Source organism: Pristiophorus japonicus, chromosome 5 (genome assembly GCF_044704955.1).
Source record: "Pristiophorus japonicus isolate sPriJap1 chromosome 5, sPriJap1.hap1, whole genome shotgun sequence".
Taxonomy (NCBI): Eukaryota; Metazoa; Chordata; class Chondrichthyes; family Pristiophoridae; genus Pristiophorus; species Pristiophorus japonicus.
The window spans coordinates 243,094,396-243,108,671 of record NC_091981.1 but is presented as its reverse complement, the minus strand read 5'-3'; the positions used below and the strand labels follow the sequence as shown (position 1 = coordinate 243,108,671).

The window sequence follows — 14,276 nt, the reverse complement described above, 5'->3', positions numbered from 1 at the left end:
TTAACAGATTACATCACAATCAGAGCAGGTGTCAGAAAGCATTAATTCTAATGAAAAAGCATTAAATTACAAAACTGTCCAAGGTTTGGAACCATTTAGCAGTTATTAATAAAAAGACTCCAAATGAAACACAGGACAAGGTATAGACAACATGCTGTAATAAACATGGCTATCCTTCACTGGACATACTGGGTATATGGACTCATTAAAAAAGGAAACAAATCTTTTACAAATATGTAACTTTTGACTACCTACAAATCTGTTAAGTACTGTTAGCGGAGCAGGCTCGAGGGGCTAGATGGCCTACTCCTGTTCCTAATTCTTATTCTCAAGTTGGAGCAATATCTAAATGTGCGACTGCTCAGAAAAGAGCCGTTCTACTTCTATAAATTTGTTGCTTTGTCCCTTTGCAACAAATAAAGTCAATAAATGCTCAAAGAAATGTACATTTACTGCAGCATGCCATTTGTTTATTTTTTGCAATTACATCAAACCTAATTTTATTTCATACTTGATCGGATTCTACAAAACAGGCCACAGTAAATAAATTGCAAAATGTTTTCTTATGATTCATTGAAAATTTAAAATACCAGAGTTCAAATAAAATAATACTGAAGCATCTAACATTTGGTATTTTCTAAATGCAACTTAAAAAAAGCACATGATTCCAATGCTACCTTCCCTAAAATTGTGTGCACCGTAGTCTTGCTGGATGAAAACATGAAAATTGTGATATTCTTCTATAAAATCTCAAAAGAGGTAGCTTAAAGAAGAACATTGTTGCAAGTGTATGAGGATGGTACGGAGTTATTGAATAAGCAACAGTTCTACATAATAAACTCCTAAACTATATTTCTACATATGGTTTTTCAACCTGCCCAATCCAAAGTGTTTAGCCTTTTCTTATCCTTCAGAATGACAAATGTTGTGATTATTGTTCTAAGAATTGTAGTAAAAAGACACCTACAGACAGTTGTACAATTTATAAGATATAATATAGCAAAATTGAACAGTACAGGGATTACTTATTTAAATTTCATTTATGATAATCCACTTCAAATTCAGATTTTTTTCCAATTTCAGCAAATGTGAACTAGAACAGTGCAATAAACAAACACGGGAAAGGAGCTGCAATACCAAAGACTTGAATGTACACACCAGTTTTTTTCATTCAACTTTAACAACTGACAAACACTCTGCAATTACTAACCAACCCTAAATCTGCATTTCTTAAAAACATTTAATTATTGATTTCAGAATCACCACTTAAAAGGAAAAAAATGTAGTTTATCTGTACAATACTTACAAATAGTGTCTTCAATAATGTAGCTGTATAATGCAGTCTTAAATGAACAAGACTAAACAGACACATTCACATGCAATGAAGTTTAAGGTTAGTATTTAGTTAACTGAAAAGGTTAGATTCATAAATGTTTCCAATCTTTTGGTTATCACAGAAGGGACCTTATAATAGTTCTAATCTTCATCGTCTTATAAGCATGTAGGCTTAAAAATATCATGCATTTTCATCAACTTAACGAGTTACAAGGCATGCGGCTCTGTATCGGGGCACATCTGTTTAGCGCAACTGGGGAAATGATGGTTTAAAAAATTCAGCTGCTGTAAAAAAAAAGATTTTACTAGAACATTGCGAAACACTAGTTTATGAATGAAAGAATGTTATTTTAACATCTGATACAAGTTTACTGTTCTCTTGCATTTATAAGATGTTTATTCAGCTAGACTAACAGCAGTGAAAATTCAGTTATATTGAAGCATTTTACACTGAAGTGTTCCCAACACATACCACATATACTCCAAAATTTGCAAACCATATGAAACATTTCTGAGGCTGGAGGTCAGGGAAAGAAGTGGTCCAGCACTGAAGTGTGAAAATACATGGAAAAAGCAAAGAAAGAAAACATCTTGAGACTACAATGGGCAGATTGTTTCTAGATGAAACAAGACTATATGAACAGGTACACATAAAGCCTTACCCTCACTGATGAAAACAGTTGGACAGAGTTTTGAAATGGAACTGTTTCAAATTACAAGAAGATTTGACATTACAAGCAAAATGTTTTATGAACATTGACTCTGGATTGCAAGGTTCTGCATGCCTACAACTAATTTGGCTTGGCCGAGTTCTGGGGATGGTTTTACATGATGTGAACAAAGTGTGCAAACTGCAATGCCAACTCTAGAATTTATACAAATAGTTCACCAATTGTTTAAAATTGGCAAGAAATGACTCCATCAAAAATCTTACAGTTTACAGCATGGAGCAGTATCCAGCACAGGAACCTCCACTTTTGGCATCAGGTGAGTCCGATAATCTAAGTCTACTATTCTGACTCTCACTTTCCCATAAGCCAGGTGTCTGAATAATTTTTTCAACGAGTTCTTCAAATGCACACTGCACACCATCACGCGTTTTTGCACTTGATTCTGCAAAATAAATGTTTTGAAAAGGTTTAGAACACATTTGGTGTGCTTTAAAGGGAGTACAAAAAACGTAGAGACTGAAGTGAACCTCAGAATGCTGAAATCAATTATATCCAATCGATTCACCATGCATCACATTTAATCCAGATTTGTTTCAGCAACTAACTTTTTTTTTTACTGTGAAGAAAACTATAATAGTTTACAGATGCACAATAATGTGCTGTAACTGAAAATTGCAATTGAAAAAAAAGCTAATCACATTCAACAGTTGTTATCTGTCTTAACCAAGCAAATACTGTAGATACCAAAACAAAATTAGAAAACGGCTGGAAGTATACAGCAGGTCCAGCAATGTCCAAAGGATAATTCAACTGAACCGTCCTCATCAAATGCAAACTGGCCTGCTGCAAACTTCTAGCAATTTTTTGTTTTTATTTGATTTTCAGAACTTATGTAAAAATCAATAAACATATTTCAATACAGATTGATGAAAGTACTACCATACGCATCAAATTATTGATTTTCCTTCCCCCCCCCCCACTCCTCCCAATTCAATAAAAAGAAATTCAGCAGATACTTTTGTCAACCTACCTATAAATAACATAGAATGTTTTCTCGCAAACTTCAGCCCTTCGTTCCGGTCTACTTCACGGTTTTCCTTGAATAAAATAACTTGGTATTAATAATCAAAATCATCAGTTTCATAAATTTGTAAGTAGATAAAACATCCATTTTCCAACAATGGGGGGGAGGGGCGGACGAGTTTGTAACTTTACATTTTCTGTTGAACTGCAATATTGTTTCCAAATTCACATCAGTGTGGCAAAGCTAACTGAAAGTTGTAGCTAACTGCAGTTTGTATTCATGAAGCTCCCTAAACAAAAAAAACATCCAAAAAGGATGCTGAGCCAAAGGAGGTGATACTAGGAAGGGTGCCTAACAGCTTGATCGAAAACTAAATACAATTGTAAGGTACTGCTATTCTGGTTTTCAGAGAGTCATTTACCTAAAAACAAATTGACCAGTTGTAAAATAAGCTATTACATAAAATCTGCTCGAATGTCAATGTAAGGAGACTTTAAAATGTTCTATGTACACAAATAAATTGAAGAAAGGTCTTCAATTGCAGTGCATCTTCCAACTACCAGGTTATTCTGGGTTATGGACGACCCTCGTATGCACGGATAGCAAGTTCACAGCGGTAGAGGCAAATTGTCTTACTTACTGTTCCCTACACAGAGTACACTATATACTGTACAGTGCTCCATCTACTGACCTAGCCTTGCAATGTACTGGTAAAAGCATAATGTGGGAAGGTGCCCTCAAACAACGGAGAATTAAATGTAAATTCTACTTCTGACCCAATTTAAATACAAGTACTCTACTGTTCCAGCTAGCAACTTGCCTAAAGATATGGAGGGCTGAGCAGCAAGCAAGAAACAAATCCCAACTCTATTACTGGTAAGGGTATTTAGAAAACAAGTGATTTACTTATAAGTAATTTTTGGGAGGCACAACGCAAGTGGTATAATAGATTAAAAACAAAGATAAATACAATAGGCATATATCTAAATTGTATCACTTACTTTATCAATTTTGTTTCCAACTAACATTTTCACAATATCATTCCTTGTGCAATACGTCTCCAACTCATTTAGCCAATTTTCTAGTTTTACAAAGGTCTCTCTTCTGGTCACATCATACACTGGGGGAAAAAAAACATTTCCAAATTTATAAATGCAGCTAATTAAACTTTGGAGACAAAGCAGCATTAAAGGAGCTGTGAATAGGATAACACCTTTTGGTGCCTGATGGCTAAAGTTGCTACATAGTAGAAAGTTTACATTACTAAGAATTTGTAAACCAGTACTGCATGCTATGCATGAAATCAGACTTCAGAAGTTTTAAAATAATTTTACCTAGGATAACTCCTTGTGCCCCTCGATAGTAACTGGGTGTCAAGGTCCTGAACCGTTCCTGTCCAGCAGTATCCTGAAATCAAAGAACAATGACATTTATTGAGAGGCAATTGGGGTTTGGGGGGGCGGGGGAAGAGAAAAGTGAGTGTCTAGTTGTCTTGTCATTTTTCATGGTTAGTTTACTGTATTAGTATTTGAGTAAAGCTGTGTAAAAATTAATGAAGTTCACAGCTGGATTTTTGGGAAAGGGTGAAACGAAACCGATTTTAGGCGTTTGACATTTTCTTTTTACGTAAAAAGAAAAAAGATTTACATATTTCACCCACTAGACTGAATTCCTTTGAAATCACAGTTGCCTCCGGTAAATCAAAATGAAGTCAAAATTTGTCCACTGTAAAAATATAAATATTTGATGTTTGAAATCATATAGATTTTTAAAATGGCAGATCCAAATCAAGACTGTTGGCAGATCATGTATTGCTCAAATGAACATTTCTGGTAGCTAGTTAAATTCTAAGACAGAAAATCGCTCTTGCTCACCACTTATATTTTTGATTTACTGTTTTTATTTAAAATATGTTTTATGATCTCATTATTGTTACTTGAATGCATTATTTGTCATGTTTGAACAGCTGCTTCTTAGTAATTACTAGCAAGCCAGTTTCACCCCAGTAAATTTTAACATTTTCTTGTTAGGAATGCCAATTTTAAATGCTACCATGCCAAACAGATGCTTTTTTTTATAAAGGAAACTACCGATAATCGTGCCTAAAAAGGATTAGAATGTTAATGCATTAGTCCTGCAAGACTGTTTATAAAAGAACAGAAGGCAGTTAATTTTGTATAATGTTGAAATAGGAAATGGTTCTGCTTTTAGGAGCATGGTCTAAAGTGGAGAAGAACTACACCAACAGATATAATGTGGAAAGTTCTAGCAAGTGGGATTAGATTAAGTACTTAAGTGTGCCTTATACTAAACTAATTGTGTATGCTTCACCAACTGTGAAGACCTTCTCATTTATCATAGATAAAATCCAGCATGATAAAGCCCGGTAGATGCCACTTGTCATGCCTATGACAGCATGAGGCTTTCAGCTCATCAAGAGCCACAGGAGCAACAAATCCCATAATATGGCTGGAAGTGCCCCCCTGTGGCTAAAAACAGCAGTAGCCAAAGTCTTTGGAATTTTTGGATCACAACCTTTGCAAAAAAATCAAAAATTCTTAAACCATTCCTGAGATTAAAAACTCACCCAAGCAGCCAGCAGCATAATTCTAAACATGCCCGATTGTAGTTCCAGAATGATCTTATAAAATAAGCTACATTGGTAAAAAGACAATTAAAAAAAAATGATCTCATGGAATGTTAAGAAGATTAATTGCACAGTGAAATGATCCAAAAATTTATCCAAAATGTCTAGAATGAAATTTGAAGTTGAGCTAATCCAAGAATTTGACTTGAAGGAAACAGAAGCAATTAAATGAAGACAATGGGTGGGACAGGTATTTCTGAACTCCTACGATCCTGAGAGCAGAAGAGTCCTGATAGTGATCCATATGTAACATAACTGGTTCCAGAGCGTGAAAGAAGATTTATAAACAATAAGACATTCTTAGTAGCAGGGAAATCATTACAGCTAAGCCAATACATATGCCCTTAATTCTAACCAGTCTTCAATCTTCAAGTGGAATTCAGCAACTCTATCCAGATTTAGCATTATTCATAGAGGACGTGAATATTTGTGCAAGCAGAGGGCCGAACAAAACCCAATTTAATTACATCGTAACTCCATGTCTGTGAATGCCCATCATTTCTTTTATGACATATTTGTGGCTTCCTTGATGGCTGTGGCTTCCAAATCTATCCAAGTGTATAATGTTATTTAACCAGTCAACACATTCAGTTCAAAAGTCAACAGAATTCTGTTATCCAAAGATTTAACAAGGATGGATTTTGACATAAGGTAACTGTTTCAATCATGTTACTATACTTCTGTATATTGTCTTAGATAAACTTCTTAGCTGAAACAAATCAATCTAGGAGTTAACTTGGATGATTCAAAAGGTGGGGGAATTTTCAATATATAATAGTACCCTAATTCCAGGTAATGTGAACCTTTTATGTGGCAAGACATTTTTTTGTATTATAATTTGTTTTCTCCGACTTGGAGACCTTCCATTTTGGGTTTCGCACACAGCTGAAATGAGCAGCTCCACTGAAAGCTCTGCAGATCTGTATCCAGGTCTGTGCTGGATCCTGATTAGGAGGCACCCCAGCAACAAACGCACAGATTTAATGTGATTGGCAAAAGAACCAGAGGTGTCATGAGGAAAAACATTTTTACGCAACAAGTGGTTAGGATTTGGAATGCACGGTCTGATAGGGTGGAGGATGCAGATTCAATAGTAATCTTCAAAAGGGAATTGGATAAATACTTGAAGGAGAATAAACTGCAGGGAAAAGGGGAAAGAGCAGGGGAATGGGATTAGCTGGTCTGCTCTTCGAAAGAGCTGGCACAGACGCGATGGGTCAAATGGTCTCCTTCTGTGCTGTACTATTCTATGACTGATTGACCAGTTGGCCTTTATCTGCCCCTTTTCATATATTTGAAATGTGGTGGTAGTACAGATTGTTGAATACATGCTGTTCAGTTACATCTACATATTGGCCTGGATTTTGCAGGCAGCGGCGAAGGGACTGTGCTCGCCGCTGACCTCTAAGAAAGCTGCACATGAAGATTTAGTGAGTTCTGTAGCGTCAATCTGTCACCATCTATAGGGGATCTGTGGCGTTCAGGAACAATTAAGTCATCATCAGGCAGAGCCGCCAATCAGATTGAAAAATTCTCAAACAGCAAACCAGAATAAAAAGCACGGATTATAATTCACTTTTTAATCATTTTATAGCAAGTGAAAAATAAAGATTGGGTCATACACATGGGATTACAGCAGAAACTGAAATATCAAACAAATGTTTAATATATTATTTTTTAAATATATGGAATTTTTATCATGGAATGGAGGGAATGACACTCCACACTTAAGGGCCAGAGAGGTTGTTCAGCAGTAATTATGACTTAGTACTTGGTTAAAAACTCAGATGCACCTCTTTTAACAAGGCTTAACTTTTTCAATGGTTTTACAGCGAGAACAGTGCCTAAAAAGTTGAAGTTCATGTCACATTACTGATTGTGTTGATTGCACCTTCAAAGACTGCAACAGCGCACCCTGAGGAGCAGCGTATCACAGGCAGCAACTTCCAGATTTCTGCATTTAACTGCGCATGTGTAGATGCCAGAAGTTGTAATAATGGCGAGCGCCGTCCGTTTCATTGTCATTACTACCATAAATTCCGGGCCATTGTATTCAGCCATGGAGCCGAGATAGCTTTTTTTGTACATTCTGATTGAATTAGAAAAGAGAATGAAACAGTTTACTGGGAATGAGAGAAAAAATTAGCAAAAAATGTAAAGGGCGATAACATAGACATAGAAAATATGTGGAGTAGTAGGCCATTCAGCCCTTGGAGCCTGCACCACCATTCAATATCACGGCTGATCATTCACCTCAGTACCCCTTTCCTGCTTTCTCTCCATACCCCTTTAGCCGTAAGGGCCATATCTAACTCTCTCTTGAATATATCCAATGAACTGGCATCAACAACTCTCTGCAGTAGGGAATTCCACAGGTTAACAACTCTCTGAGTGAAGAAGTTTCTCCTCATCTCAGTCCTAAATGGCTTACACCTTATCCTTAGACTATATCCTCTGGTTTTGGACTTTCCCAACATCAGGAACATTCTTCTTGCTTCTAACCTGTCCAGTCTCCTCAGAATTTTATTTGTTTCTATGAGATCCCCCCTCATCCTTCTAAACGCCAGTGAATACAGGCCCAGTTGATCCTGTCTCTCCTCATATGTCAGTCCTGCCATCCTGGGAATCAAGTCTGGTGAACCTTCGCTGCACTCCTTCAATAGCAAGAACATCCTTCCTCAGATTAGGAGACCAAAACTGAACACAATAATTCCAGGTGAGGCCTCACCAAGGCCCTGTACAACAGCAGTAAGACCTTCCTGCTCCTATACTCAAATCCCCTAGCTATGAAGGCCAACATACCATTTTGCCTTCTTCACCGCCTGCTGTACCTGCATGCCAACTTTCAATGACTGATGTACTATGACACACAGGTCTCATTGCAACTCCCCTTTTCTTAATCTGCCGCCATTCAGATAATATTCCGCCTTTGTGTTTTTGTCTCCAAAGTGGATAACCTCACATTTATCCACATTATACTGCATCTGCCATGTGTTTGCCCACTCACATAACCTGTCCAAGTCACCCTGCAGCCTCTTAGCGTCCTCCTCACAGCTCACACCGCCACCCAGCTTAGTGTCATCTGCAAACTTGGAGATATTATACTTAATTCCTTCATCTAAATCATTACTGTATATTGTAAATAGCTGGGGCCCCAGCACTGAGCCCTGTGGCACCCCACTACTCACTGCCTGCCATTCTGAAAAGGACCTGTTTATCCCGACTCTCTGCTTCCTGTCTGCCAACCAGTTTTCTATCCACGTCAGTACATTACCCCCAATACCATGTGCTTTAATTTTGTACACCAATCTCTTGTGTGGGACTTTGTCAAAAGCCTTTTGAAAATTAATTTTTATAGGCAAATTAATGGTAAAGAAATAGTCAAGACAAGTTGGGCCACTAAGAAATAAAGAGAGAGAAATAAGTACTTTGCCTCAGTTTCACAGATGTAGTGAATATTACAATTTCAGAAACATTGGAGCCTGGTATAGAATTATTCATAGAAAATTGATAGAAACGAAGCTACCCGAACTCAAGGTGGACAAGTCATCAGGTTCTGATAGTTTAAATCCAAGATGAAATACAGGTCCGTAGGAACAATCCCAAACCTCATTGAACTGATAAATATACAAGCATAACACAGCCCCCAATTTATTTTTAGTACTCTACAGTGAATACAATTAGGACTTGTAGCCCAATCTACTTGTAAGCATAAACAAGTCTGACACCTCAGTTCAGTACTGAGTGTGTTGCACTATTCAGACGAGATGTTAAATCAAAGCTCTGTCTGCCCTCTTGCATGGACATAAAAGATTCCATTGCACTATTCGTAGAAGAGCAGGGGAGTTCTTCCAATGTTCTGGCCAATATTTATCCCTCAATTAACATCACTTAAAAATAAAATCAGATTATCTGGTCATGTGTCACACTACAGTTTGAGGGACCTGGTGTGGAAGTTGGCTGGTGTGTTTCCCTACATTGCAACAGTGGCTAGTTTAAAAAAAACATTTAATTGCCTGCATATTTCTTTCAAAGTATTATTTTTAGAGCAAGAAAGCAACCAGAAATCACTGCAGAGATCCTCAGTTTTCACAGTGGCCAATTCCAAGAAATGTTATGTAAAAAATGTTTTTGTATATTCTGTTCTATATTACTACGTTGCATATGGCTACTGATTTTGCCAACTGCTTTTAATCTTGCTAATAGATACTGCTATTAGGAGCAGATTACACAGTCTATCAGACACTTAATCAAACAATCATCAGAGACATTAACCCAAAGTGTTGTCACTATATCTAACCTTCCGTAAATAAAAACAGAGTAGAAAAGGAACAAATTAAATTGTTTTCAGTACTGAAGAAATTCTAGTGCCACCTCTTGGCAACCCCCCTCCTTATTGGCAAAGAAGCTTGCAATCACCACCAGGTATTTAATTCAAAGATCTTCACAGAAAGATACCAGCGCCAACAAAGTACCAGTACTGGAAGCACAAACAAAAAGAAGTTTATGAATGACTATGGTAATTTCCATGTAGGCACAAGTAACTTGCTCTTCAAACTGGGAAAGATGAAAGTGGCATCCCCCAAGTGAAAGGTATGTGAAAGAACAGATAAAGCAGGTACCAGAGGTGCATCAAAGGCCCGGAATTTATGGTGGGTCATAACAGCTGAACGAAACAGGACTCTTGGAATGAGTGACCATAATATTATTGAATTTCAAATTCAGTTGCAAGATGAGAAAGTTGGATCTCAAACCAGTGTCCTAAGCTTAAATAAAGGAGACTAAATTGGCTAAAAATGGATTGGGAAAATAGATTAAAGTATGGGATGGTTGATGAGCAATGGCAGACATTTAAGGAGATATTTCATAACTCGCAACAAAAATATATCCCAAAGAGAAGAAATACTGTAAGAGAAGGGATAACCATCCATGGCTAACTAAAGAAATAAGGGAGGGTATCAAATTGAAAACAAGGGCACACAATGTGGCCAAGACTAGTGGGAGGCCAGAGGATTGGGAAATTTTTAAAAGCCAGCAAAGAACAACTAAAAAAATAATAGAGAGAAGATAGATTATAAAAGTAAACTAGCACAAAATATAAAAACAGATGGTAAGAGTTTCTACAGGTGCATAAAAAGGAAAAAAATTAGCTAAAGTAAATGTTGGTCCCCTAGAGGATGAGACTGGGGAATTAATAATGGGGAGCAGGGAAATGGCAGAGACGTTGAACAAATATCATGGTAGAAGACACTAAAAACATCTTAATAGTGGATAATCAAGGGGCTATATAGGGAGGGAGGAATTAAATACAATCACTAAAGAAGTAATATTCGGTAAAATAATGGGACTAAAGGTGGACAAGTCCCTTGGACCTGATGGCTTACATCCTAGGGTCTTAAAAGAAGTGGCTGCAGAGATAGTGGATGCATTGGTTGTAATCTACCAAAATTCCCTGGATTTGGGACAGGTCCCAGCAGATTGGAAAACCACAAATTTAAAAAAAAAGAGGTAAACAGAAAGCAGAAAATTATAGATCAGTTAGCCTAACATCTGTTGTTGGTAAAATGCTGGAGTCCATTATTAAGGAAGCAGTAGCAGGACATTTGGAAAAACAGAATTCAATCAGGCAGAATCATCGTGGTTTTAAGGAAGGGAAATCATGTTTGACAAATTTATTAGAGTTCTTTGAGGATGTAACGAGCAGGGTGGATAAGGGGGAACCAGCGGATGTGGTGTATTTGGATTTCCAGAAGGCATTCGATAAGGTGCTACATAAAAGGTCACTGCACAAGATAAAAGTTCACGGGGTTGGGGTAATATATTAGCATGAATAGAGGATTGGCTAACAGAAAACAGAGAGTCAGGATAAATGGGTCATTTTCCAGTTGGCAAATAGTAACTAGTGGGGTACCGCAGGGATCGGTGCCTCAACAATTTAAAATCTATATTAATGACTTGGATGAAGGGACCGAGTGTAATGTCCAAGTTTGCTGATGATACAAAGATGGGTAGGAAAGCAAATTGTGAGGAGGACACAAAAAAATCTCCAAAGGGATATAGACAGGCTAAGTGAGTGGGCAAGAATTTGGCAGATGGAGTATAATGTGGGAAAATGTGAGGTTATCCACTTTGGCAGAAAAAAATAGAAAAGCAAATTATAATTTAAATGGAGAAAAATTGCCAAATGCTGCAGTACAGAGGTACCTGGGGGTGCATGAAACACAAAAAGTTAGTATGCAGGTACAGCAAGTAATCAGGAAGGCAAATGGAATAATGGGCTTTATTGTAAGGCGAAGAGAGTATAAAAGCAGAGAAGTCCTGTACAGGGTATTGGTGAGGCTGCACCTAGAGTACTGCGTACAGTTTTGGTCTCCGTATTTAAGGAAGGATATACTTGTATTGGAGGCTGTTCAGAGAAGGTTCACTAGGTTGATTCCGGAGATGAGGGGGTTGACTTATGAAGATAGGTTGTGCCTATACTCATTGGAGTTCAGAAGAATGAGAGGTGATCTTATTGAAACATGTAAGATAATGAGGGGGCTCGACAAGGTGGATGCAGAGAGGATATTTCCACTCAAAGGGGAACCTAAAACTAGGCGACATAGTATCAGAATAAGGGGCCGCCCATTTAAAACTGAAATGAGGAGAAATTTCCTCTGAGGGTTGTAAATCTATGGAATTCTCTGCCCCAGAGAGCTGTGGAGGCTGGGTCATTGAATATATTTTAAGGCGGAGATATACAGATTTTTGAGCAATAAGGGTTATGGGGAACGGGCAGGGAAGTGGAGCTGAGTCCATGATCAGATCAGCCGTGATCTTATTAAATGGCAGAGCAGACTCAAGGGGCCAAATGGCCTACTCCTGCTCCTATTTCTTACGTTTTTATGAACTGTATTCGCTGTCATTACCCCTTTGAAACTGACTGCAACTTCAAGATGTAGTGCATGCGCATCCTAATGCAGAAATCCTGTAGTTGTGGTCAGTCATTCCGTGTTGCAACACTGGCTGCGCTGTAGCACACCGCACCATCTCCATAGCCAGCAATCAGTATAATCAGGGAAATCAGTGAAACTGATGAAAACTTGGGCTTTTCCACGGTTAAATTGCTGTATAAATTTTTTAAATCTCATAATACTGCTGTGAAGCGCCTTGGGACGTTTCACTACGTTAAAGGTGCTATATAAATACAAGTTGTTGTTAAATATCCCATTAAAAGCTAGGTCTTGTTAGATTAGGTGTAACTGGGGTGTTAACAGCGTATTGACTGCTAAACGAATGTTATGGCCTTAAAAACTAATTTTAAGTTTGTGGAGTGTCAAATTTCTCCATAATGTTGAAAATAACAATTTTTAAAGAAACTTAAAAAATATCTATTTTATTTTAAGTTTTTTCATATTTATTTCAGGTTTACCTTTTCAGTGGTGAAGCAAAGGCGTAGTTTACGATTGTCATGCAATAAAATAAAGGCAAATTCCAATCAAGCAATCAAACACAAAAATAGTTTAAGGTAGGAATTAATGTGTCTGGATTGAGTTAAAAAAATTATAATTGCAGTTGTAAATATATATATAATATATATACATATATATATATATATATATATCTTTACAACTGCAGTTATAATTTTTTTTAAACTCAATCTAGACACATTAATTTCTACCTTAAACTACCAAAAATATTTCAGTTGCAGGGATTTTTTGTTTAAAGGCTTTTATATCAGATAGACAATATGATATCTATAAATCAAATTTTAGCCTCAAGACTATATATATTTCAGTTACTGTATTGTGAAGCCACAGAAATAATTCAAACAACATTGTAAAGCACTGAAATAAAAACAGAAATTGCTAGAAATACTCAGGTCAGGCAGCATCTATGGAGAGAGAAACAGAGTTAACGTTTTCAGGTCAATGACCTTTCATTAGAACTGGGAAAAGTGAGAGAAGTAGCAGATTTTAAGCAAGTTGATGATTCCGCCATTCCTATTTACTTTTCCCATTAGAAACTCCCTTTGCTTTGTACAATCATACCTTTTGTCATGTAATCACTCCTGCCTTCCAGCCTATCATAGACCTTCCCTTTTGTTCCTTCCTCCCCTTCACCCTTTACCTGCACTTGCTTAAAATCTGTTTTTATTTCAGATTTCCAGCATTTGCAGTATTTTGCTTTTGTAAAGCACTGAGAAAGCTAGTTTTTGCACCTACTATAACTAATGTAGCTCTTTAGATGCCATGAAAGATTCCAAACATAAAATCATGCGTGACAAGTTTTTAATTTCAATACTCAGGTGAGGTTATTGAGAAGTTAGCTTGAATAGAAATATTGTATATCTATGAACACTGAACCTGAACTGTAATGGTGTAATTTAAAAGATTGCCACTTATTGCTGTTCCAAAAATTCATCTTGCAGCAGGTTGGTCAACAACAAACTTTTTTTTACATTTATGGCGCACGTTCAGTGTTTACAAATGTGAATTATTATTGCTGATTTTGACCTCAGCAGCAGCTCTTCGGAATCATACAAATGATTTTGTACAGATGAGTCAAACTCAAAAGACATCAGTGAAAATTCAAGACTCAAGAAAAAGTTACATCTCTT

The 14,276-nt window shown here is 37.0% G+C and overlaps 1 protein-coding gene across 1 annotated transcript in view; it reads right to left on the bottom strand.

Moving 5' to 3' along the window:
• Positions 1 to 973: 973 nt before the first annotated feature.
• Positions 974 to 14,276, bottom strand: part of rab18a (RAB18A, member RAS oncogene family) — a 54,121-nt gene continuing 40,818 nt past the window's right edge. The window contains exons 4-7 of the mRNA XM_070881475.1: positions 4,365 to 4,437; positions 4,032 to 4,150; positions 3,037 to 3,103; positions 974 to 2,448 (exon numbers count right to left, since the gene is read on the bottom strand). Of these exons, the coding sequence (XP_070737576.1) occupies positions 2,273 to 2,448; positions 3,037 to 3,103; positions 4,032 to 4,150; positions 4,365 to 4,437 (435 nt within the window). The 3' untranslated portion in view covers positions 974 to 2,272. The remainder of the gene's footprint in view (positions 2,449 to 3,036; positions 3,104 to 4,031; positions 4,151 to 4,364; positions 4,438 to 14,276) is intronic.